At 41.1% G+C, this 27120-nt stretch overlaps 1 protein-coding gene across 2 annotated transcripts in view; it reads left to right on the top strand.

Annotated features, from left to right (window-relative positions):
- CDK19 (cyclin dependent kinase 19) overlaps nucleotides 1-23141 on the top strand; it is a 252857-nt gene extending 229716 nt beyond the window's left edge. The window contains exons 9-12 of one of the 2 annotated variants that reach the window (XM_073675859.1): nucleotides 2184-2281; nucleotides 5861-5939; nucleotides 6156-6407; nucleotides 20758-23141. In XM_073675859.1, coding sequence (XP_073531960.1) covers nucleotides 2184-2281; nucleotides 5861-5939; nucleotides 6156-6407; nucleotides 20758-20880 — 552 coding nt within the window. In that variant the 3' untranslated portion in view covers nucleotides 20881-23141. The remainder of the gene's footprint in view (nucleotides 1-2183; nucleotides 2282-5860; nucleotides 5940-6155; nucleotides 6408-20757) is intronic. The other variant, XM_073675858.1, reaches the window with a different exon arrangement.
- The last annotated feature ends 3979 nt before the right edge of the window (nucleotides 23142-27120 follow it).

The raw sequence follows: 27120 nt of genomic DNA, 5'->3' as shown, positions 1-27120 counted from the left end.
ACTGCAGAAGTTACTGACTTTGCTGATTACTTATTGAAACAGCAGTGCTGATTATATCACAGTGCACTGGTTGGCAGTATATATAGTGTGCACTGCTCAGCCTATAAGGAGCTTGTAATCTGATTTTTTGCAGTTAATGAAGCCCAAAAAATATTTATCAAGACCAGTTATTAAAAAATATGTATTAAGACTAATTTATCAAGACCAGAATCTTTTATCTTGAACGTCTGTCTGACAAGTGGCATGTTCTTCCATGCGTCACTCTAGAAATCTTACTCCAGTCAGAGACTGAAGTAAGCTTTCTGGCATATTGAACACCACAGCTTGTCATGAATTAGGTGAGCTTTGGCGTCACACACCTGCTTCGCCCCATTCTCGTCACAGCTTTGCACATTTTGGTGAAAAAGTGAGATAAAGTGCTGCTGCTTAAATAGAATCTGTTGCCTGGTTTATGCTGCCCCATCAGTATAAATAGTAGAGCTCAAATGTTCAATTAATTATATTAATGGCACTTCATAAGACATGAATAACATACCCGGTCTGGAATAAAGTCCAAGACAAGAAGAGAATAAATATAAAACAAGTAAAATTACAGAGTTGTTCATGCCCCGAAAGAAGCTTGTGGCAAAACGTGCATCGGGGTGTGGGGATGCCACTGCTATCTGTTTTGACCACTCCTATCTTGCGCATCTCTGGACTTTCCCATTATACAGGTACCTTTTGGGCTTCCATGTGTTCATATGTGTCAGTCCTGTTAACCGATATAGGGCATTATTCTTCTTTGAATGTTATGGTGATATTTTTAAACCTGTGATAATAATTTGCTTGTGACCTTATAGACATGAACACATGCTTATGCTTTTATGCCCTCTTTGGGATGATCAAAACTATATAAATCCCCTTTTTGTCCTGCATTCTCTATATACTTGGGACTAAGTGTCAGTATGCACTGCTGGAATAATATTTTTGTCTAAAACTATACCATTGTATTATAGATCTGTTCTAATAGGTAATTGTATTGTACTATATGTGAAGTCACTAGACTAGATCCACTTAGGTCCTCATCCTTATAGATCAATCTTGCCTTTAGACAATATTTTCTTTACTGGTCAGGACGCAGTGGTGTCCCTCGCACGAATCACTCTGTAATTTTACTTGTTTTTTATTGTTTTTAATTTGGATTCTAATAAAGATTAATTAATTTTTAATTATGGTTCTCTTCTTGTCTTGGACTTTATTCCAGTCCGGGTATGTTATTCCCATCAGTATAAAGTAGTAAGAGAGACCCTGATTTTAGCGCTGTATTACAATTTCTTTCTTGTAGCCATGTTGATGGACTGCCTGATTGCTTGCTGCATCTCCAGCTGAGCAGAGAAGTCCTTTCAATTGTGTGCATAAGTTGTGATCTTCATGAGTTGCAGCGCCATCCACTAACCTGAGTTGAATAGAAGCTCATCTGTGGTTCTTGGCAAAGACTACTAAACTGTTTATGGGGCGGTGCAGTTCCTCTCTGTACATTATTGACATCCAACCAACACCAGAGGTGGAAACAGCTGATTATATTTATCTTTAAAGCCCCATTAATACCAGGTTGCTATACATGTGAATCCATGGTGGTGCCAGGTGTCGGATACCAATCAATCTGATAGTGATGACCTTATTTTAAAAATGGGACAAGTGCTATCCGTCGTTTGACGGATGGCACTCATCCCCATGTTATTCTATGGGGCCGTACACTTGTCTGATTTCTTTCCATTCCCCGATCCGGTCTGAGCAATAAAATAGCAGCCTGGATAAGTTTCATCCGTATCGGATCACATTCTGCCATTCATATCTATGTTTCCTTGGAAAACATTGGACCGCACTCGGATGACATCCAAGTCCGGTCCGATTTTCACTGTCACACTGCACGTAGAAGATGGAGAAACTTTTTTTTTTTTCTCCACATCCGAGAAAACCAAATCACATTCTGATCAGAGTCTGATCGGAGTGTGATTAGCATGATCGGGCCAATTTTCTAGGATAAGTACGAGTGTCAAAAGGCAAATGTATCATGATGGAGATCTACATTTGTGTTCATCAGCCAGTTCCAGCTAAATCAGCATGTTTCCCAACCTTTAGCATGTTTTATGGATTTGATATGTGTGTGGATTATCATGGAGTAACACAATATTTGATTACAGCTTCAAAAACTTCTAACTATGGACCCCACAAAAAGGATCACATCAGAGCAAGCTTTGCAGGATCTCTACTTCCAGGAGGATCCTCTGCCCACATCTGAGTATGTGTTCTTTATTCCCATCCGATCACACTTTCTGAATCTTGTGTTCTAATAATGTTGTGTTAGATATAATGTTCATCCTACGCATTTTGTCATGTGCCCGCATTTCATGTCATGCGGAGCCAACAGTCTCTGCACTTACTCCTACATCATTTGGCCAGCAGAATATATATCAGAGTCATTGACTTTGAGGATGACATTGAAACAGTCTGTTCCTGCATATCAAATGATATCAGAGAGCTGGTACAGAATGAGATAAGAGGAGCATATTCTAGATTGTGGTAATGCGTGCATGCACGGAGGAAACAATTGCTTTGCACTTTAAGAAATATTTGTGGAGAACTTACAGTTTTTTGTGCAGACCCTTAGAGTTGTATGTACATTAAAACCTTATAGCAGCTTTATGCAGTATATTTATATGGGGATCACTATTTCTGTCATCTTTGTTGGATTGTGAGTCAATGTTGATAGGCAGGAACACGTGCCATATATATGTAGTGAAATATAGTGTAGAATAGGAGCCAGGTGTCTAAGACTGTGTGACCACGATGCGTTTTTTAAGCGTTTTCGCAGCGGCAAAAACGCTGCAGAATTGCTTAAAAAACGCATGGTAGAAGGCCTGCCATGTCCCCCAATGATAATCTGCATGTGCTGTGCACATGCTGCGGAGATTTCCGCTGCGGATTATCATTGCGGAAAAAAAAGCAGCACTACCAATTATTTTGCAGAAGTGCTGCGTTTTCGCAGCCATTGACTTGCATTGGAACGCATGGATTACGCATCACTGCATCTGTAGATGCGCATTCCATGCGTTTCAATGTGCGGATGGTACCCGGGTGTGGAGGACAGGAGACTCTCCTCCGGACCCGGGTACCATAGAACCTGTAAAAAAAAAAGAATAAAATAAAAAATAAATGTTATATTTACCTTCTGATGGCCCCCGGTCTCCTTCTCTTCACTTGCCGGCAGCTCGCGATGGACTGGAGGACCTGAGCTGACGTCATAGTCATGTGATGGGTCACGCGATGCTGACGTCTGCAGGTCCTTCAGTGTACCGCGATCTGCCAGCAGTCAGCACCGAGCAAAGCAAGACTGCGGGGGCCATTGGAAGGCAAGTATAGATTTATTTTTTTATTTTAAAATATTCTTTAAGGTCACACTATATAAATCCATGCCGTTTGCATGGATTTATATAGTGTGACCAAGTTGTCACAAGCACTTTCCAAGTGATGGTAAAATCGCTTGGAAAGCGCTTGTCAACCCGCATGCGGAAATGCAAGTGAAGACCGCTTCACATCCGCTTGTCCTTGGCAGGAAAAACGCATGTACAATCCGCATGTACAATCCGCATGTACAATCCGCATGTACAATCCGCATGCGTTTTTTCTGCCAGGGAGATGCAGAAACGCTCAGGAAAAATCCGGAGCATTTCTGCATCGTGGGCACATAGCCTAATACTGCTTTGCTGTGGGCACATCCTTTCATCTAATTCATTACATTTAATCGTTTTATTGAAATAAGTCCAATCTTTCCTTTTAATTTTTTGGGGCTCTGGTGCCACCTGTCCAGTTTTCCATTGCTGAACTGTGACTTGGCATATCAGTATATTCGTTTTTCAGCCAGTTACTGGCTGTTGTCGTGATGCCAGTATGTACAATATGACTGCTATAGCCAATAATTGGCTAGAGTGGTCATGTGCTGGTATAATACATCACAGATTCAGCAAACTAAATGCAGACCTGCAGTAAACCACCTTAGTGGCGCTGCTGGAACAGCAGAAGAATTAAAGATTGAATATGGCATTTTTCCATTATGTTGTCTGTTATCTTATACACAACTGCATGATTTTTTAAAGCTCGAAAAATGTTTTATTGCAGTAATTGATTTTAGTAATTTTATGCCATGTTTCGTGTTCTCTATTGTTCTTATAATGTAAATATACAGTGCACAGCATAAATGAGTACACCCCAACAGATTTGTCAGAAAACCTTTGGTTTCCTTTCAGAATCCGCATTTTCTATGGGATACCATACTATAAAATACTCCCACAAATGTCAGCCATTGATTGGAAACAAGATTTGTTATTTTGCACACCCAAAAAAGTAATTTTCCTGACAAATTCATTCAACACCATGTTGCAGAAATCAGTACACCACAATGAAATTCTTAAAAGCAAAGCTAATATAGACTACAAAATGCTAATTAACAAGAATTCAACCACACTTAAGTCTGATTATATTCATTAAACAGGTGTCCAGCATGACTATAAAAGGGAGTTGCTTAACAAAGAAAACCCTTTCCCATTCATGTTGCCAGCAATGGCACCACATGGAAGAGGAATTTCACAAGTCTTAAGAAAAAAAATTATCTCTTTACATGAGAAAGGTGAAGGCTGGAAAAAGATCAGCAAAGCTTTACTTATCAGTCAGATTACTGTGGCAAAAGTGATACAAAAATTGAAGAGAGAACTGCACCCACCTCACAGAAAAACATGAAAACTAACACCTAAACAGGAGCGTCTTCTTATGAGAAGGGTTGAAGAAAATCGACATTCAAGTTCACTGCAGTTAGCTAAAGATGTAAAAAGCCAAACCATGGTGAGTGTTTCTCGTGACACTATACGGTGTACACTGCAGAGGAATGGCATGCATGGGTATCATCCATGAAGGAAGTCTCTACTAAAGCCCATGAAAAATCACAAAAAACACCTACAATTTTCCAGGGTCCATGCTGAAAAAAAAGCATGATGAGACCAAGATAAATCGTTTTGGAACCGATGGCTTCAAAACTGCATGGCATTACAAAGGTGAGGAGTACAAAGAAAAATGCATGGTTCCTACAGTGAAACATAGTGGTGGCAGTGTCTTCATGTGGGGCTGCATGAGTGCTGGTGTCAGGAAGCTACATATTTCATTGATGATCTTCACAAATATACTGCTCTATATTGAAAGAGAAGATGCTACGATCACTCTGTGCCTCTGGTAGATGTGCACTTTTCCAACATGACAATGTTCCAAAAGCCACATCTAAAGTCACTGTTGCATTTCTGAAAAGAACAGGCTGAAAGTGATTCAGTGATCAAGTATGTTTCCTGATCTGAACCAACTGAAACACCTATAGTGAATTATTTTGAGACAAGTTGAGCATTAGGCTATATTCATCATTCAGACTTTTAGAGCTCATTCTTGAAGAGTGGAAAACGATCGAAGTTGCAATATGTCACCAACTTGTTCATTCCATACTTATAAGACTTGATGCCGTCCTTATAAATCTTGGAAGTCATAAAAAATACTAGATGTACAAATTTTTTATGTGGGGTACAATAATTTTGCATCAACTAATTTGAGTAAAACTGAACATTTTGTAATGAAAGTTATATTATTAACCTTACTTTCAGGTTATGGGTTAAAAAATATTCTACGAAACTCTGTCTTGTCAAAATTTTGGAAATTGTTCTTGTATTCAGTGAGATATTGATTAAAATCTTACTTCTCAAAAGGGTGTACTCATGCTGAGCACTTTAATGTGCACCATAATGTTTCATTTTCTGCTTTTTCCTTATGCACTGTATTTCTTCAGTGTATTTGCAGGGTGTCAGATTCCTTATCCAAAACGAGAATTTTTAAATGAAGATGAACCAGAAGAGAAAGTTGATAAGGTGTGTATTAGTCTCAGGTATCTGTATGTTAAGCAGTATGGAACACTGTATTCTTGAATATAGTGCTGGACTTTCTTCATTAATGTCCCGTATTTTATTGTAGAAATGTAATAAACGCAAAGTACAATAAAATATTGGCAACTGTGTTGATGTGTGTACATTTGTGGATATACTTATAATTCTGCATAGCATTTATGTGGTTTTGTTGTTATTCAGAATCAACAGGCACAAAATCAGCACCAGCAACAAGCAGCTAACCAACAACAGACAACAGCTCAACAGCAACAGGTTCAGCAGCAGAACAGCGGTCAGACCAATGGTACAGGGATAGCAGGGGCAACGACAGCAGCAGCACTCCAACACAGCCAAGACTCCAGTCTTAACCCAGGACCTCCAAACAAGAAGCCACGCATAGGACCTTCAGCTGCTAATTCTGGTGGCCCCTCCCTAATGCCTTCCGATTATCAGGTACAGATTTATTACTGTAGCCAGGCTTAGATCCTCTCTAAATAGAATTCTTTGAGTAATTATAGCTAGCAAATAAAATATAAATTCCTGCCTAGGCAGTCTCATGAGTTTGTGTCTCATTGACTTTTTTTTTTTTGCTATGTACGCTAAATCTGTATGTTTGGGTCCCTGTCCTTAAAACCACCAGTTGTATCCAGCCTTTAGAAAAAAGAAAACAATATACAAGCTGCCGGCAGAATAGGCAAAATAACCACAGAGGCAAAATAACCACACTTGCATCTTCATTCCTCCGGTGATCCAACTCAGAAACTCCAACTGTTCTCCTGGTCTGTGTTTAGAAACATCCTGCATATGACAGCTGCAGCCAATCAGTGACCTCAGCACTTATGTGACATATTACATCACCCGACCAAAAGTACAACAAAAACATAAAGTTCAGATAAGAAAATCAAAATGGTGTTAAAGGGATTTTCCCACGAACAAAGTTCATTTTAAATAATAGATCTTAGAATAAAAATAAGTTCCACAATTGAATATGTTAAAAAAAAATGTCCCTGCCCCTGGATAATCTTATGAATGTGCCCCTGTGTAATGACTGTGTCCGACCACGCAGGACCATGGTCGGAAATTCCACAGCCCAAGGACAGGGAAGGAAGCATACGAGAAAACAGACATTACAGCACTGGATAGCAGTTGATTTGTTCTGTGAGGTAAAACAAGTTTTTAAACAGGCTGGGAAATGTTTAACCTCACAGAAAGCAGCAGCTGTGATCCCCATGCTGTCCTGTCTGTATACTCTGTTTTGCTCCCCCCCCCTGTCCAGGAGATGTGGTATAATCAGACCATGTCCCTGCACGGTCAGACACAGCCATTACACAGTACACAGCAGGGGCACATGTATAAGATTATCTCGGCACAGAAACATTTTTTAACACACCAAGTTGTGGAACTTATTATTATTCTAAGATCATTTTATTAAAGTGTACTTTGTTTGTGGGAAAACCCCTTTAAGAGCAGACATTGAGTTTGAACTATAATTCTCTTTTCACTGGGGGAAAGATAGGCTAAAAAAGTATTTTGTCTATAGTTGTAGCCCTATAGATTTGATAAAAGTTGCCACTCGGCACAGTTTGCACATTTACATTTTGAGATTTGCTTGTTGGATGTTTGCCCTGTGTTGTCATGGTAGAGCTGGTAACCTCAGCTCCCTTGAGCATATTGTGCTTTTACCGAATTCACTGTAATAATTGCTGAGAACTAAGGCCGGCATGTAAATGCAATATGGTTTCACTATAAGTTTCCTGTTGTCCTCATAAATAATGCACGTTTTCAGCAGCTCATCTGACTAGCGCTCATTTACAGAAAATAGAACTGCTGTTTATATGAGACTGCAGGGTGATGGCTCTATCCAGTCAAGTTAAACAGAGTATGGGAGAGTGGCTAACACTGACACACTATTTATATGGTAAGCACTGGGCGGCAGTTTTATCAATAGGATACACACCCTGTTATCACAGCCTTAGAGAAGTTATGAAATTGAAAATCTTTCATAAATGAGTCAGAAAAAGTGACACAAGGGTTTCAAAGTGTGTTTGGCTCAAAACTCATCTTTCTCAATGAATTAAATGCATTATCAAATCCAGGGGCGGACACTGACTGCTTGGGGCCCCTGTGCAAGAAATGTGTCTGGGCCCCCCACCTTTTATGGCGACAAAGCTACAGATGTATATATAGCCACACACACATATATACCTCTTACATAGCCTCCTTTATTATGTATATTGCCGTCCCTTATTACATAGTGCCCTCTCTTGTTATGTACAGCACCATCCCTTACATATTGGATTATCTATAGCTCCCTGTTCTTTATTACATAGCGTCCTCTCTTGTTAGATATATAATGCAATGACGGCTGATGGAGCATGGGAAAGCTTCTTTTCTGTTCAAGGAGGCTGATGGATGGGTCTTCTGGTCACCGGCTGCTCTATTAGCAGTCATTTTATATCTAACAAGAGACGACTATGTAATAAAAGAGGGCGCTGTGACTGACAAAAATAACAAGAATACGCTATGTAAGGGACAACACTGTACATAACAGCAGAGGAAGCTATATAATAAGAGACGGCACCATATGTAACTAGAGAGGATGGTAGGTAATAAGGGAGGGTGTTATACATAATAAAATATGAAACTATATAACTAAGGATGGCGCTATACATAATAAGTGAGTACACTATATACTAAGGGACTATGCTATACATAGTAAGGCTACATTCCTGTATCTGTGTGCAGTGTCCATGTGCTGCCCGCTTTTACAGATGCATTGAGCACGTCCTATTCTGATCCTCAAAATTGGATCAGAACAGGACATTCTCTGACCCTCACAGATCTCATTCTCAGATACGTGATTTTCATGGATGTGTGAATGAATCTATAAAACTCTATGAGTCCTTGGACCATCTGGCAGCACACGGACATTTCACAAAAATGTGAGAATGCAGCCTAAAGAATTTACAGATAACATTATCACTCCAAGTCACACAGTGCAGATACAGAATAATATTTACATCCAGGCACTTACAGCGGTTTCTGCTGCTTCTTCTCCATCTGGTCAGACCTTCATGTCGACATCTCCCAGCCACGACTCGTCTTGTCACGATGATCTCCAGCTTAGAAAATAACAAGGTCACATATATTGTATACATACATGTGTCTCCCCCGCACAGCGATCCTGACTACAGATATGTACCCCCCCCATTAATATACTATTAGCCACTTAGTAATCAAAATATAAAGTGATAAGCAGCACTGTGCCCCCCATTAACTATAATCTCCACCGGCCAATAATATAAATTATTCAGTCTCTGTGACTATCCCCAATTAACTGTAAGGTTATGTGCACACAGAGAATATACAAGGCATTACAGTACAAACAAAGTGAAACCCCCATCAATACTCTCTACCAGCACATTGCTCTGTCCCAGAACCCCCATCATTGCTCTCTCCCAGCACCTCCATCAATGATTTCTCCCCATCCCCACCATCCTCATCATTGCTCTCCCAATCCCACCATCCCCATCATTGTTCTCCCCAGCCCCATGATTGCTCTCCTCCCAACCCCCACCATCCCCATCATTGCTCTCCCCATCGTCGTCATTGCTCTCCCCATCCCCTCCATCCTCGTCATTGCGCTCCCCATCACAACCATTGCTCTCCCCATCGCCACCATTTCTCTTCCCAGCCCCATCATTGCTCTCCCCAGCCCCATCATTGCTCTCCCCATCATTGCTTTCCCCATAATTGCTCTCCCCATCACTGCTCACCCCAGCCCCATTATTGCTCATGCCAGCTCCATCATTGCTCTTCCCAGCCCCATCTTTGCTCTCTCCAGCTCCATCATAGCTCTCCCCATCATTGCTTTCCCCATCAGTGCTCTCCCCATCACTGCTCACCACAGCCCCATCATTGCTCACGCTAGCTCCATCATTGCTCTTCCCAGCCTCATCATTGCTCTCTCCATCTCCATCATTGATCTCCCCAGCCCCGTCATTTCGCTCCCCAGCCCCGTCATTTCGCTCCACAGCCCCGTCATGGCTCTCCCCAGCCCTGTCATTGCTCATCCCAGCTCCGTCATTGTTCTCCCCATCCCCATCATTGCTCTCCCCAGCCCCATCATTGCTCTCCCCATCCCCATCATTGCTCTCCCCCACCTTCCCTCATTCTCCTATTCCTCTCCCCAGCGTATCAGTGTATAAAAAAAAAAACACACACACACACTCTCAATCTCCATCATTGATCTCTCCAGCCCCGTCATTGCTCTCCCCAGCCCCGTCAGTTCTCTCCCCTGCCCCGTCATTTCGCTCCCCAGCCCCGTCATTTCGCTCCCCAGCCCCGTCATTGCTCTCCCCAGCCCTGTCATTGCTCATCCCAGCTCCGTCATTGTTCTCCCCATCCCCATCATTGCTCTCCCCAGCCCCATCATTGCTCTCCCCATCCCCACCATTGCTCTCCCCACCTTCCCTCATTCTCCTATTCCTCTCCCCAGCGTATCAGTGTATAAAAAAAAAAAAACCACACACACACACAACTTACCTCTCAGCCCCCTCCCCTGCAGCAGCATCCTCCTCGTCTCCGGTAACTTTCTCCCTGACACAGGCCCGCGCTGCATGATGACGTCATCAATCAGCGCAGGCCTGTGTCTGGGAGGAAGCGCCAGGCAGGAAGCAGAGGTGAGGACAGATCCCTCTAGCTCCGATCCACTGCTAATGGCAGCGGAGCTGCAGGGATCGCTCCTTGCCCGCCGCATATGATGAGGGCAGTCTGGCCATGGGGCCCCCTGAGCCTGGAGCTCCGAGAAGCAGGCCAGATTGCCCTCATTATTAGCCGTCCAGCAAGGGCCCCCCTGCACCGCCTGGCCCCGGTGCAGTTGCACCGGCTGCATCGGCGGTATGTCCGCCCCTGATCAAATCTGCTCTTATGTTGTCAGCCAAACTAATTTTTTTTTTTAAGAAGTGTATTAGTTGTTTTTTTTTTAACCAATGATTTTTATTAAACTTTTTTGAAAATTATAACTACTTGTAAAAACATTCTATTTACTCAAAATAATATACATATAAACCACAAGTTACTTTCCCTCCCCCCCATACAGATAACAAAGACCAAAAAGGCATTTATTACTAAAGTCAACATGAACATACACAGATTCTGTATTCCTTTCTCTCTTTACAAGATCCTTTATTTATTAATGTGATGATCTTAATATATCTCCTTGCCCTAGCTTCCAATTGAGAGTCCATAGCTCAAGTCACTTTCAACTTTCCCAGCGTACCCCCTATGTCTCCTAATAAGTACCAGCCTGTTAGTCTAAAAGGTTTCATAATTTCAATAAGTTCCTCATTGGTAGAGTGAGCAGGAAGCACCTCCATTTTGTCATGAGTGATCCTATACTTTTTTCTTTGCTGCGTTTTTTTTCAAGCCATTCTGTGTGGAACGACTTTTTCAACTGATTCAAAATCATTTTCCTGTTGGAGGTGCATTCGCTTAGCCAGAGTCTAAGGATGCATCTTTTTACTATTAGACACATTGTGTGGAACAGAGGAGCTAGACTTTTCCTTTTCTTCTGCTCATGATGAAGGCTCCCATCCTCTTTCCCCACATAGACATGAAAAAGGAACGCCACATTACCAATGCCTATACTATCTAGCAGTTCCCTTACATAATTCCATATTAAACGTATTTTTGGGCAGCCCCACAGACCATGTAACAGATCAAAGTTTTTAAGTGAGCATTTTGGCCACCGAGTTAGACGGTCTCTCATCTTGTTTGAAGGTGGAATGTCACTCACATTTAAAGTGTACCTACGATAAAAATTACAGACCTCTATATTTTTTGTAGGTGGGAAAACTTGCAAAACCGGCAGTGTATGAAATACTTATTTTCCCCAATGTGTATAGAGAGTGGGTGAAATAAGCATTGACATGAAATTCTTACCAGATGTCAGTAACAACCCATCCACACAGGCAAAGAAATCAAACCGTAGATGTCCATAAATTAAGTTGTGTGTAATAATGAGAAATGACACATGGAAAAAGTATTAAATACGCTTACTGAAATGTACTGTATTTTTTGGATTATAAGACGCACTTTTTCCTCCAAAATTTTGGAGGAAAGTGGGGGGGGTGTCTTATAATCCGATATATATATATATCGGACTATACACACAAACACACCTCCAGGCTGTGTAAGGCTATTTAACCAAGAAGGAGAGTGATGGGGTGCTACGCCAGATGACCTGGCCACCACAGTCACCAGACCTGAACCCAATCGAGATGGTTTGGGGTGAGCTGGACCGCAGAGTGAAGGCAAAAGGGCCAACAAGTGCTAAGCCTCTCTGGGAACTCCTTCAAGATTGTCAGAAGACCATTTCCTGTGACTACCTCTTGAAGCTCATCAAGAGAATGCCAAGAGTGTGCAAAGCAGTCATCAAAGCGAAAGGTGGCTACTTTGAATAACCTATAATATAAGACATATTTTCAGTTGTTTTACACTTTTTTGTTAACTATATAATTCCACATGTGTTAATTCATAGTTTGATGCCTTCAGTGTGAATGTATAATTTTCATAGTCATGAAAATACAGAAAAATCTTTAAATGAGAAGGTGTGTCCAAACTTTTGGTCTGTACTGTATATATATATATATTTTGTTATGTATACTCAGTGAATATTTATTTTCCTTAATAACGCGCACAGTGTACCTGCAGCGCGGCTCCTGGTATGTATGGCACCCTTCATCCCTCATCCTGGTATGTATGGCGCCCCTCATCCCTCTTCCTGGTATGTATGGCACTCTTCATCCTGGTATGTATGGCCCCCCTCATCCCTCTTCGTGGTATGCTTGGCACCCCTCATCCTGGTATGCTTGGCACCACCTGATCACCATCACGCTGCACACAAAAAAAATAAACAATTATACTCACTTCCTCTCTCCTCCAGTGCTGCGTCCTGCTCTGCTGCCGACAGGGATCTCACTGTGTGAGCCACGTATGGCGTAACTGCCATGCGCTCTCACACTGCGAGATGGTCTGCCGGAATAGTCACTGCTCCCCATGCCAGGACTGTGTGCGTGCGGAGCAGTGACCATTCACTCTCCTTAATAGCGTGCACACTGTACCCGCAGCGCGGCTTCTGCTGCCAGCTTGACATCTGTGTGCCCGCTGTTAAAGACCATGAATATTTACTACAACCCATGGGAGTGGGTTGTAGTGAATATTCATGCTCTTTAATAGCGGGAGCAGCACTGCGGGTACAGTGTGCGCACTATTGAGGAGAGAGAATGGTCAACTTCTCCCCACGCACACAGTCCCGGCGTGGGGAGCAGTGACTATTCCGGCAGACCATTTCACAGTGTCAGGGCGCATGGCAGTTACGCCATGCGCGGCTCACACAGTGAGATCCCTGTCGGCAGCAGAGCAGGACGCAGCGCTGAAGGAGAGAGGAGGGGAGTATAATTGTTTATTTTTTTGTGTACATCGTGATGGGGATCAGAGGGTGTCAAGCATACCAAGATGAGGGGTGCCAAGCATACCAGGAAGAGGGATGAAAGGGGCCATATACTGTACATACCAGGATGAGGGAAGAAGGGTGCCATATATACCAGGAAGAGGGATGAGGGGGGCCATCCATACCAGGAAGAGGGATGAGGGGGGCCATACGTACTAGGATGAGGGATGTAGGGTGCCATACATACCAGAATGGGGATGAGGGGGGCCATAGATACCAGGATGAAGTGTGCAATAAATACCAGGAAGAGGGATGAGGGGGAGCAATGCACACCAGGATGAGGATGAGGGCCACGTATAGCAGGAAGGAGAGGGCCATATATACCAGGATGGGGGATATTAACAGAATTGGGGGACATTACCCCTATAACAGTGTCAGCAGCAGACCCCCTCCCCCTTAACAGGGCATCATGACCTCATTTTTGCTTAAATTTTTTTTTCTATTTTCCTCCTCTAAAACCTAGGTGCGCCTTATGGTCCGGTGCGTTTTATAGTCCAAAAAATACGGTAATTAATACTTTGTACAAAAGCCTTTGTTGGTGATGACAGCTTCAAGATGCCTCCTGTATGGAGAAACTAGTCGCATGCATTGCTCATTTGTCATTTTGACCCATTATTCCACAGAAACACTCTTCAAATCCTGAAGGTTCTGTGGGCTCCTCCTATGAACTTTGACCTTTAGTTGCTTCTATAAAAAAAATTTGGATTCAGGTCAGGTGATTGGCTGGGCCATTCTAGCAGCTTTATTTTCTTTCTCTGAAACCAATTGAGCGTTTACTTGGCTGAGGATCATTGTCTTGCCGAAATGTCCACCCTCGTTTCATCTTCATCATCCTTATAGATAGCAGCAGATTTTCAACAAGTCGGTACATTTGTTCATTCATCCTTCCTTCAATTATATGAAGTTTGCTAGTGCCGTATCCTAAAAAACATCCCCACGCCATGATGTTTCCACCTCCAAACTTCACTGTTGGTATGGTGTTTTGGGAGTGATATGCAGTTTCTTTTGGCCTCCTAACATTGTATGTATTATGGCATCCATAGAGTTCAATTTTGGTCTCACCTGAACAGACTATATTCTCCCAGTAGGTCACAGGCTTGTCTAAATGTTGTTGAGCAAACTGTAAAGGCACTTGTACATGCTTTTTGTTCAGCAGTGAAGTCCTGCGCGGTGAGCGTGCAATCAGGAAGGTTGGTGCAATACTTATTGTTTTCTTTGAAACCATTGTATCTTCTGATTCCATTTTTTTCTGTAGCTCTCCACAGGTGGTCCTTGGCTCTTGGACAACTCTTCTGATAATTTTTTTCACTCCTCTGTCTGAAATATTGCAGGGAGCACCTGGTTGTGGCCGGTTTATGGTGAAATTATGTTCTTTCCATATCTGAAGTATGGCCCCAACATTGCTCACTGGAACCTTCATTAGTTTAGAAATTGTTCTGTAACCAATGCCATCAGTATGTTTTGCATCAATAAGGTTGTGAAGGTCATGAGACAGCCCCACAGGCTTTACCCATGAGACACCTTTTCATAGGCCATCAGCTGAACCAGCTTATATTATTATTTATATTATTTTTCACTAAATGGCAGGATAGCTTTCTAATTACTGATAGATTTCAGCTGGTGTCATGACTTTCCATGGCTTTTTGCACCTTTCTTTCTTCATGCGTTCCATACTTTTTCCCCGTGTCATTTCTCATTATTACAAATAACCTAATTTATGGACAGCTACAGTTTGATTTATTTGCCTGTGTGGATTGGATTGGTTGTTACCAACATCTGGTGAGAATTTTGTGTTAATAGAACTTTTAGAAATATATTTACTTAGAAAATTGGTAACGTGTTCAATGCTTATTTCACCTGCTGTATGCCTGGAAAGTTTACATATTCTACCCTTTTTGATAACGTAAGCTTTTGTAAGGCTATTCTTATTGGTTGTATTGGCTTTGCTCCCAACTATAGAAAGTGAGAAAAGGCTGTGGTTGGAGCTTTAACATCTGCATGCTTGAACAGTATTGAAATGGTTTGCATTGGATATAGTAGTTTTGAGACAGTCATCATCTTTGAGCTGGCATCTGTACAACACTGATAATGATAGTGAGTGCCATCTAGAGAGCTGCCTTTGGATCTTTTTTAGTTTAGTAAAGGGGGGTAGTACAAGCTATAAACAGATTACCTGGTTTTACCTATCTTCACCCCTAGATACTTAATGCAAGATTCTGCTATGTGTAAAGCAAAACCTCTGGATAGTGATTTTTTTTTATCTGGCTGGACTTCAAAAATAGAATCTCACATTTTGAAATGCTGATTCTATAGCCAGAGTAACTTCCAAACTGATGAAAAGTATCAAAAATAGCTCCCAAATGCGATTGAGGCACAGACAAAAATAAGATATCATCTGCAAAAAGTGCTATAGTCACCTGACTACCTTCCAACTCAACACCTTGAAATAGTAATGAACCATTTACATATTGTGCCAGTGGTTGGTTCCAATGCAATATTGAAGAGTAGAAGTGAGAGTAGGCACCCTCCTTCTAGTGCCCTTTTGAAGTTTAAAAGGAGGTGGTAAAAACAACCCCACCTGTCATTGTCAAATGCCTTTTCATTATCTAATGTAATAATAGCCAAAGTTTCACCTTGCTGGGGCTGATTTTGGACTCTGTCTAAACCTGCCAAGACTGTTCTAATGTTAGTTACTGCCAGGTCTGTGGAGTTGGTGTCCATTTTGGTGGAGTCGGAGTCAGTATTAAATGGACCGACTCCAAAAAAATATAATAAATTGGTACAGTAGTTCAATGCACTATGTGCTGTCAATTTTTTCATAAGAAATTGGGAAAGTTATGAAATGCCCTATAAATTCTATCTAAAGTTCTATTCCTGATCTAAGGATCTCGGCTTTTAGTTGAGATGAATCTGTGCTGCTCTTTATGTACATTCTAGTAGTGAGGCAGGGCTGTGGAGTTGGAGTTGGGAGTCAGAGAAATTGAGGAGTCTGAGTTAGTGGTTTGGCTTACCGACTCCACTGCCCTGGTTACTGCTGCACTGCACTGAACAAATCCTACCTGAGTAATAGCTATTAAATCTGGGAGAACAGAAGCGAGTCTGTCCGCTATTATTTTAGATAAGGTCTTTGTGTCCATGTTAATTAACAAAATAGGTTGAGTGGACTCTGACAATAGAGATTCCTTGCCTGTTTTTTGGCAATAATTTGATGTAAGAGGTATTGTATCTGTCAGGTGCTTCATCGCCTTGGAGGGCTGCATGAAATAGTTTTAATACTTGTTCTCTCAATGCTTTATAAAAATTTCCCTGTGCAACCTCGAATGTGGATTTATAAAAGGTGCTGAAAAAATAGACATGGACCGCACATCCAAAAAAATCATACGTTGATCTAATGCCGCCAGGCAAAAATGTACAAACTGAACATGAGGTTCTTAGTTTAACATTTTGATCAGACTGTATGAAGAACACGTCACGGCAAACCTCTCAGTGGGTCTCTAACTTTTTATGGCCCTAAATAAGAACAGCGCCGTGCGCTAACCACCTTCTCGACACCAATGCAACAGCAGGGCAGGTGGCCTGGTGCCTCACAGCACCCATGCTGCAAGACTGAGTCCCCATTACTCCAGGCCACACCATGTCCCCATGACTCCAGGCCACACCGCATCACAAGCACAAAACTACAGCAACAATGGCCGCCACACAGCACCAACACCAAGTGGAAGGAGCAGAAAAAAAAGCTCACCTTCCACAAGCTCTGACTGTGAACTGACATCAAAAATAGGCTTAACCCCTGCTTGTGCATTGGAGTTGCGACAGTGGTTAGGGCACGGCACTAACTGACTGTCACTATATGAGTGGTCATAACCATGAATACCTAAGCTACTTCAATGTCTGCACCGTTTTTGTATACGGTGGAAATCGGCCCTTTATAAATGGGTCTACTGCAGTAGGACTATATCCATTAGATGGCGAAGGACAAGCATACTTTTATTTAGGGATCTCAGCCCATTCAAGGGAATCTGTCTCCACTTTTGACCTATCTAAACTATTAATATGGGCATACAGGTTATAGACTGCTGAAAAAAGTCCTTCTTCATCTTTTATCACTATGTAATAAATCCTAAATCATACTATTCATGTTATTCAGCCCCTGTATTTTGATCAACAGCTCCCAATACAATATGATGCCCCACCATCCCCACACACAGTATGATGTCCCCATATAGTATTATGTCACCACACAGCCCCTAAAACAGTATTTTATTTATTTTAATTTATTTTATTTGCATACATAGTGCCATTCATTTCCACAGCACTTCACAGACATCAGTATGATGTCCCCTCAAATAGTATGATGTCCCCCAAAGCCTCCCACACAGTAGTATGTCCCCACACAGCCCCATGCAGAATGACAACATCCCCACACAGCCCCCTTACACAGTGTTGTGTCACCACACAGCCCCCATGCTGAATGACAACATCCCCACACAGCCCCCTTACACAGTATTATGTCTCCACATAGCCCCTCATGCAGAATGATGTCTCCACACAGCCTCCTTACAAAGTATTATGTCAACCCCCCTTCCCACAGAATGATGATGAAAAATAAAATAAATAAAACTACTTACCTATCCCCGATCTCCCACAGCTCCAATCTGTGTTGCATACTGAAGCACTGCTGGCATGGTGTAGTGTAGTTACATCATCATGCCTGCTGTGGACTCATATGCAAAGAGTCAACGATGGAACGGGGAGCTGACGGCTTCCAGTTCCATCATTATATTCCCTGGTATCTGCCTCCTAAGGATGCAGATATTGGTGAAAATGAGATGTCAGGTGGAGGGCGGCCATGTCGCTTGGGATACCACTGCATAAAGCCTGCATCGGAACAGGCAAAGGACCACATGGCCTCTTGGGCAGCACTTTGCCCAGATCTGGTCTAGGACATCAGCATCCTAAGAGAAAGGCAAGTCTGGAAGGCACCATCTTCTCTGAAGCACTATCTGTTGCCACTCTTCTGCTTTTTATATTGGGACAGCCACCGCTTCTGAGGAGACATTGGTCCATCCAACGGACCATTCAGATGTTCTCATGCCTTCTTACATTAACGTGAGGCACTTTGCAATGGTGTGCACTGAGCAGCACCTTTTTATAGAGGAGCAAGATCATGAGCACTGGACATGAATAGTTTTTTAGACATTAGATTATTACATAGTGATCATACTTTTGTAGCAATGGATCATGTGTTTATGTCTGATCAGAGTAACCCCTTGTAAGCTGGTAGTGTTGAGGACCCATCCAGTATATCATTTGATGTGAGTCACACACATGCAGCAACGAGTAGCTACGCCTTGTACACAATGTCATTATTTTTAGTTTGGGCATGAGTGAAAAGATAGAGGATGGAAACAGCAGCACATACCAATGAGTGCCCTTTCCACAGCTGACCCCTTGTCACCATTCCTCATAAGTTATTCTTTGAAAGACCCTTTCCATTCTTCATTGTCAGATAAGAAGACATGGCAGAGCAATGGAAAGTGTTTTCCATGTAATACTAAACCATTCTTACCTGAAGCAATAAATAGCCTTTCCTTAAACTCCATCAAGCCCCATGTCATAGTGGGAATGTCACTTGAGATAAGTATTAAGTTACAGTAGGAAAGGGCTATCATATGATGACGACAGTGGTGCACAGTGGCTTTTACAGAATTACAGTACTGTGAAATATTCCTACATTCTTTAAGCATTCCACTTCTAAAAAATGCAGTGATATCATCTGTGAACACAGCCTCAAACAGACTGTCTTGTGATTTACAACCCCTTTATTTTTTATTTTTTTTACTTAAATGCATGTATTTGGGGCTAAAAAAATTGTGATTTGGGTTTCAAGAAAATATTTGCACCATTTGGCTTGTACAGACTTTGTTTACCTGCACATTCAACTTTAATGTCTTCTATGACCATAAATCAGCCGAGAGTAGGTCAGAAAAAGACAGATTAAGAAGAGTTACAAACTCTGCCATTAGACCATAAGAACAAGTTCTCTGACAGATTCACAGGTAATTCATTCTGCATCCTGCAACAGACAGCATAAGGCCACCTCCCCGATATCAGTATTTGGTCAGTATTTTTCTCAGGAGTGGGAGCCAAAGCCAGGAGTGGAACAATCAGAGAAAAGGTATAATAGAAACAAGTCACCAATTCTGCATTTATCACCCACTCCTGGTTTTGGCTCCCACTCCTGAGAAAAAAATACTGACCAACTACTGATAGTGGCGCCGTTGCGTAATACAGCAGCTATAGAAGGCAAACTGTGCTAAATTTTTAATGGAACCCAATTGCAAAAATGATTTTTTTAGCCCCAGTTAAGTAATAAAATAATGCTCCCAAAAGTGGACAACACCTTTTAAATAGTTCAATATAATTCCAGTATTTTTAAAGGGGTGTTTTCAATACTATGAAGTTTCAGACCTTTCCTTCAAGCTCCTTAATACACATTAGATATAAGTTGTCTTAACCTGCTGATTTCAGTGAGATCAGCAACCATCTAACATGTATGGAGGTCTCTTGACCCTCCTTTGACAGGTGATGTCTCAGAAGAGAAAGATCTGACCTGTTGCATTTCAAGACCCATTTTTTGCTTAGGTTCGGAAATATAGTAAGCTGCTACCAAAGGCAGTGACTCTCTTATTGAGAACACAGATATGCTCGGCCTATCCAGACATTGCTGTGTATGGGGGAGTCGGGAGAGAACTGTCAGCAAAATGATTGTTTGGCCATCAGCTATCTAATGTTTATGGTCATCAGTATCAGATCTGTGGTGGTCCATCACCCAATACTCCCACCAATCACTTGTTCTCAGCTGCGGTGGATGGATGTAGACAGTTGTGGAGCTGAACAACACGGATATTTCATCCGTTTAATGGCCGCTGCTAGGTTCTGCAGATCAGTGCCATATTCATTTGAATAGGAGATGTTCTATAGTACCCTACAGAGGCAACTATAAATAGTTAATGTGGATCCGTTTTGTTCATTTCTGCTAGTGTTTACATCCGACCGCGGGAGCTGAGAACAGATGATTAGTAGGGTTTCTCATACTGGGCCCCCCACGATTTGATACCGGTAATCTATTTTATGGATAGGTCAACAATATCATACCCTTTATAGAGTATTTATTTTACATTTATGGGCAGTTGCTTGATGAGGATTTTAACATTGTGTTTTTATTATTTGCATTTGATACCTTTTTATATATGGTACTCACATTATTTTTCTCTTTAATATTTAAAGCACTCCTCTTCACGTCTGGGTTACCAAAGCAACGTTCAGGGAACTTCTCAGCCCCAGAATACATTGGGTTACTCCACAACATCTCAACAGAGTTCTCAATACCACCAGCCTCACAGGTACTAAGGAGGGGAGCTGTAAGAAGACAACCTGCATCGGACGCACCAGTTGTAAGAACAGGCATATTTATTTAGGATGCTTTTTTGTGCGCTCTTCTGAACTAAACCAGTGCCCTTTGTCTACAAAGAGTTAGGAGAACATCCATGATCATTCATGATCTCCTTACACCTCCTTGCATTAGTGGTTGCATTCACCCTGGTGAGAAAATGTGACCTGACTTCAGCACTTATCTTGTTTTGTTTTTTAAGGAAATATTCATTGTGCAGCTATTCCATGTCGTAGCTGTGTGAAAGGGATTTATCAGGCTGCCGAATGGAACTCTATGTGTGTTAAAGAAAACCGCAAGCTTTCTAGCTGTGTATAGTTTTGTACATGTAAAAACAAAACATAAATGCACCTTCTAAGCACTGTGTTCTGTTCACGGAACATTGCAGTTTTGCATATGGATGTCAAGAACAGGAACTTTTACTGTTCCAAAATTTCCTATCTTGCTTTTATTTTTTTTAATTAACAGAATTATAAAAAATATCAATGACCCTGCATCAGGAAAGATGATATAAATGCAAGATCCAACTCAGGAGTGGCTGGAGTAAATTAAACTGTAGTACAATTTATCTGTACAAGTCAAGTCAACCTTTAACTTATTCATACGCAATGTAGACCTGAGCCTCATCTTTGCCCGCTCTTCATGCACTCTTGTGATATTTCAGCATTTGATTGCCAGATGTCCTTCCAATGCATCATCCAAAGAGTTAATCTGTTTTGCAAGATGTAAGGAAATTCAGCAGTTAATTTGTGTTAAAATATTGTACTTTGGTTTATAATCTGGTTTTCATTATGTGATCTCTAGAAGTCAAAGGTGGACAATCCAACAGATACGTGAGTATGGTTGTGCCCAGGATAATTAATGCACAGTAACAAATTATCAAACCCGCCTGGAATTAAAAACATCACTCCACTTTGTTAAATGGCTATTGGGTAACCTCATTTAAATGGAGTGGTGAAGGTGGGATGGGGCTATGTTTATTATTATGTACTCACAAAGGTATTCAATAATTTATACCAGACCTTTCTATAAGCCTCCTCCAATTGAAAAATAGCTTTACCATGTGCAACGTTTTCAATTGGAGGAGGCTGATGGATGGGTCTGGTCACATGCTCCTCCATTAGCTGCCATTTTATGGACATGGAGGCTGTAAGGAAGGAGGAGAACCTCTAATACGTATATATTAGTAGGAACGACAAAATCATGTTAAAATAAAGGGCCAACCCCTTTAAGAACAAAAAAACTTTGCATATTGAGTACAGTTCTGTATAAGCAAAGATGCATAAGAAGGTTTACATATTGCAATCTCTCTAATGCTAATTATTTATGTATGAATGATCATTTCTCATCAGTGAGAAACAATATTTCTATTGTTGGTGGTTTTGTGCTGGGCAATGATCCTCACAATCACTTTAATACAATAATCTGTACACTAAATGATCCTTCTTTAATTGCTGGAGATGAGTATTGTTTGCACTGTGGAGGCGATGGATAGTCGTTAATGCATCCGAATTTGTCATGCTGAAAATACATGGTGGCTACAGAACAATTTGGTTAGTTACAGAATGTCCGTGATACAAATGAAGATAATGATTGCATTGTATTAAGGATCAGTGAAGCCATTACACCCATCATTGTTTACATAGGAAGCTTTCTGCTGGCAAGCAGCAACACAACTCATTGAAATATTAGTTCTTTGGATTCCACCCGTCTGCAGTTGAAATCTTCGACACATATTCATGTATTATATTTATTTGTTTCAAGATACTTAGATTTCTCGAGAAAATTAGAAATGATTATTTCTAAATATATGTTGATATATTAAGAAAGCAGTACCTTAACAGAATGGGGAAATGCACCAACATGGCGTGGTTGTAAAGTTCAGTTTCTTCTGAGGTGGAGTGTATTAATTCATCTTAATACCACGTGATCTTTCACCCAGCAGGATTTTATGTTGGTGAGGATCAGAGGTTGCACCAGATTTTTCTTGTCTCAACATAAAAGCCTTGACCTTTTTTGTTTTTTTTGTCTGTATAAAAAAAGCTCTAAATATACTCTCCTTTTGAAAAGAGATTATCAGAATATGTCATATTTGTATTTTGAGTGCCATATTTTATTTTTAACATTTAGATTTTTAGCACATTGATAAAAATGGTAGACTTTATCGTTACAATATTATACATTTGGAAATTAATGTATACAATGTTTTTTTTTCAGCTGTTTAATTATTAATGAGGTTGTCTTCTACCTTAACATTGATGACCTATCTTAAGGATAGGTCATCAATGTCTAATCGGTCAGGGTCCGACAACCTGCACCCCCGCCGATCAGCTGTTATTGGCGGCTGCCAGCTGTTATTACTCACTTGCGGAGCTGGTCGCCTTCTGATAGTGGTCGGGGTTTTGTACTACACATCCGCCTCCTACTCAAATCAATAGGAGGCGGATGTGTAGTACTTTGCGGCGGTCACTATTAGAAGATGGAGCAGCTCTGCAAGTGAGTACTTCCGGCCATCGACACCGATAACGGCTGATCGGTGGGGGTGCTGGGTGTCGGACCCCGACCGATCAGACATTGATGACCTACACTAAAGATAGGTCATCAATGTTAAGACAGTGGACAATTTCTTTAAGCTTTAGGCACACAATTCAAAATTGGTAATTGCCCAAAGTAAGTTTCTTCTAGTTCCAAAACTGTTATTCCCTGACCCTTCAGGCATCTTTACATTGTCTTGCAAAGCTGAACGCTTGGTGTCAACAATTCGATTTGAGTTTCTGGTATGGCTGGATTTACATTACTTTTGTGATGTACATTTATTGTGTATGGTCATCATGCAAATCATTTCCTTAATGTTACAATAGATAGACTAAGACCAAAGGAGTGCCCAATTTTGGCTTCTGTGTGACTGGTAACATAAAGAACAAAAAAGTTATGACTATGCTATTTGATACACAGATATACAGTAAAAAAAAATTATATATATGGAGTTGGGCAGATCAGTTCTCAGGACTCCTGTTCTTCAGCCCGGTCAGTAGTCTGTAGAAATTTGGTAGATATACAGTGTATTTATAACATGCTGTTTTAATAGACACTATTGTTTTGCTCATTTCCACATATGTATGTCACCTCCTTATACTGTAAGTAAGGGGGCTTTAAAATTGTTCTGTTTATAGGATGTTAGAATTATGGTGTTTTCAATTTATGTACTATTGTGTTCTCCTCTTACATTATTGTATTGCCACTTAACAAATTTTATGGGATTAGATTTTTTTCCCTTCTGGTTAAAGGGGTTCTCCATTTTACCAAAGCTAAGACACAGCATTACCTGAATTAATCATTATCTAGTTTGTTTGTGCCTTTCTGCATGCAGTATGGTGTACATCTCCTTTCCCACTGCAGCGTGGTGTTTTAATCATGGCTCTGGGGCATGTCTGATGTTTAGACTACGGTAAATTGTGCGCTCGTTTGGCATTTTTGTGCTCTGGCACCCCCTCTGACATTGTAGTCTCAGCTCCTTTGCTGTAATTCCATAGTAGTGTCCCACAGCAGTATTTTTTCAAGTGACTTTTCCAGATGGTTGGTGATATTGCGTTGGTGAGGGGGGTGATAACCTTCTGAATCTAGTTATTCAACTGTGTCACAGAAATAGTATGAAATTAAAGCACTTATATTAAATTGTGGCCTCTCACAGTACATTTTTGCAGTGTGAAGAAAAATTAATACTGGAAACCCCATTTAATTAGTTTTGCCATTCATCTATTGTTGCGTATGGAAAAGCACCAATGTCAGTATGTAATGTTACTTGGTAACGGCTCTAGATATTGATGTCATTCTATAACTCGGTGGTCACTGTTAATTGTCCACATTGCATATCATAGGCCACTAACGAATCATTTCCATAGCATGGAGTGATAACCTGGCCTGAGAACTTACTGCGAGATCTATTTTCCCTCATTGTAATGCTAGCTGACTGATGCATATTACATATTTAGGATTGTGATTATCCATCAATATATGCTATCCTTAATCGCAGGAGTTGTTTTGTTCCCGAGTAGGAGGGGGATTATATTACTGGAAATGCTTCCATGACATTTACTGTAATACTTAGGTTCTCTTCATTTGAAAGATGTTAGACAGAAAAAGTCTTTTAATGAGAATTTCCCAGTTTTACAGTGTATTAAATTGAAATTAGATTGAAATCTTGTCAGTAGATGTAATTGAATACATACTTAGAAGAATTTATCTGAGCTTTGCATCTTGAAATTCTTCTATCTGCAGACCCACTGACTTCCCCTGCCTATGTCCATTTCCAACCGCAATATCATCAGCTGACTGTGGCAGTTGTGTATCTGACAAAGAGACCAGAACTCAAAGGTGGGGTCAGATGTTTCCAGCTGACTGCATACAATTCTCTTCCCACAAAAATGCAAAAAATGTTTCTTTTTGGGGTTTTTTTTTACATTTTAAAAGGTCCTTCGAGGTTTTCCATCCTTTCATCTCAATTACATTCCAAAATCAAATGTTCTATCAGATTTTAGTTGTTTGCTGTCCATTGAATAGGCTATATTCACAGAGGAGGGCAGTGGGCTATCAAGTTCTAGCTTATAAAACAAGTTCTTATAAGTCATTTTGTAAGCAGGCACAGGATAACTTGGTAGCCAGGAGGCACATGTTATAAGAGTCACTAGGAAAGTTTTTTGAAGAGCTCCTTTGTGTCCCAAATTGTGTCAACCAATTCACATCACATTTAAAATTTATGATCTCCTCTTGTGCTTTGCATCTGCTGAAGGCACATGTAGCTTTCTAATATGATCTCCCCACAAGGCAATAAAAATGTAAACCCGAGTCTCTACTTTTCCAAATAATGTTAATTACCATTGATGATGCTTTGCCTACCCCATGTCTTAAGTTCCATTTTTATCCAAAGCTGAATTTAGAATTGTACTTGTTGCCAGTTGGAAATCAATAAACTCTATAACAGACATACCCCCACCATGTTGGCTAATAGCCCTCCACCCCATAGACATTTAGATTTAAGGCGGCCAAATTCATCTGGAACAGCCAACCATCTAATGTATTTACGGGCCTCCCGAATCTCCCCCGACAGATAATGATGGGGAAGCGAAGGATGCCGTGTGTTAAATGTTCAGCTGCTGATCCTTTTGTTTTGTGGGTGATAAGCCACTGGCAGATTATTCTGGCAGTGTCGTTCTCGTAGAGAACACAGGAGCGACTGGCAGAGGCAAGCGTTACTATGTATGGGGGAATAAGGAGAGACTCTTGTCAACTGAACAAACCACTTTATTGGAATCTGAGCAGCAGCACCTGAGAACAACCAATGCATTGCATACAGAGCTGCAGTGTCCCCTTGAATACCATAAGCACTTTGGCTATAATTGGATTTTATTACAAAAATGCAATTAAAAAAAAAAAAAATGAAGCAACTCTACATGTTATCTTGCTTAAAAATATCCTGCTATTTTGTACATACAGCGTCTATGTAGATCTTCATGGCTCCATTGATATACTGTATATTACATACCTTGTGTTGGGCTGATCCTGTAGTCATGTGACAAAGGGAATCTGTCATGTGAAAATAATGCTATTAACCTGGAGTTATGGGGTTAATATGCAGGTTAATAGTGTTCTGAACCCCCCCCCCAGGCCGGCTGTCTGTCAGTGCCGGGAGCGTGGTTACAGCTACTGCTCTCTATACACAGAGCGGTGACTGAACCTGCGCCGGTGCCATCTCCCTATGACTGGATGCCGAATGCTGCTGGGAGGCATAAAGTTCATTGCCTACCGGCAGCAGGGCTCTAGGTGCAGGCACCGGGCAGGTTCAGAGCGCTATTGACCTGCAGATTAACCCCATATCTGTGTTTTTTTTCACGTGACAGGTTCCCTTTAAATGCTTCCTTCTCACCCCTACTTCTTGATAACCTGCAGTCAGTGGAACTACAGGCAGACTGAATGGAGTAACATACAACATCGTGTCTCTGCAGTCTGCAATCATGGATAAACTCGATTCTGTATAGGAACCATAGACACAGAAAGGTAAATTTTTAAATGAGACTATTTTCAAAATTGCCATAAAATATTATATGAAAGGTGTACATAACCTTTAGCATGCATAATATGTTAATGTTAGACACCCCCATAAATATATGTCCATACTTCATGGCAAATCACCAAGACGGCCA

Source organism: Phyllobates terribilis, unplaced genomic scaffold, assembly GCF_046119375.1.
Source record: "Phyllobates terribilis strain yellow unplaced genomic scaffold, ASM4611937v1 Scaffold_3__8_contigs__length_932513732, whole genome shotgun sequence".
In the NCBI taxonomy this organism is placed as follows: Eukaryota; Metazoa; Chordata; class Amphibia; order Anura; family Dendrobatidae; genus Phyllobates; species Phyllobates terribilis.
The sequence above is the reverse complement of the archived record's forward strand: the minus strand, read 5'-3'. Positions and strand labels throughout refer to the sequence as shown.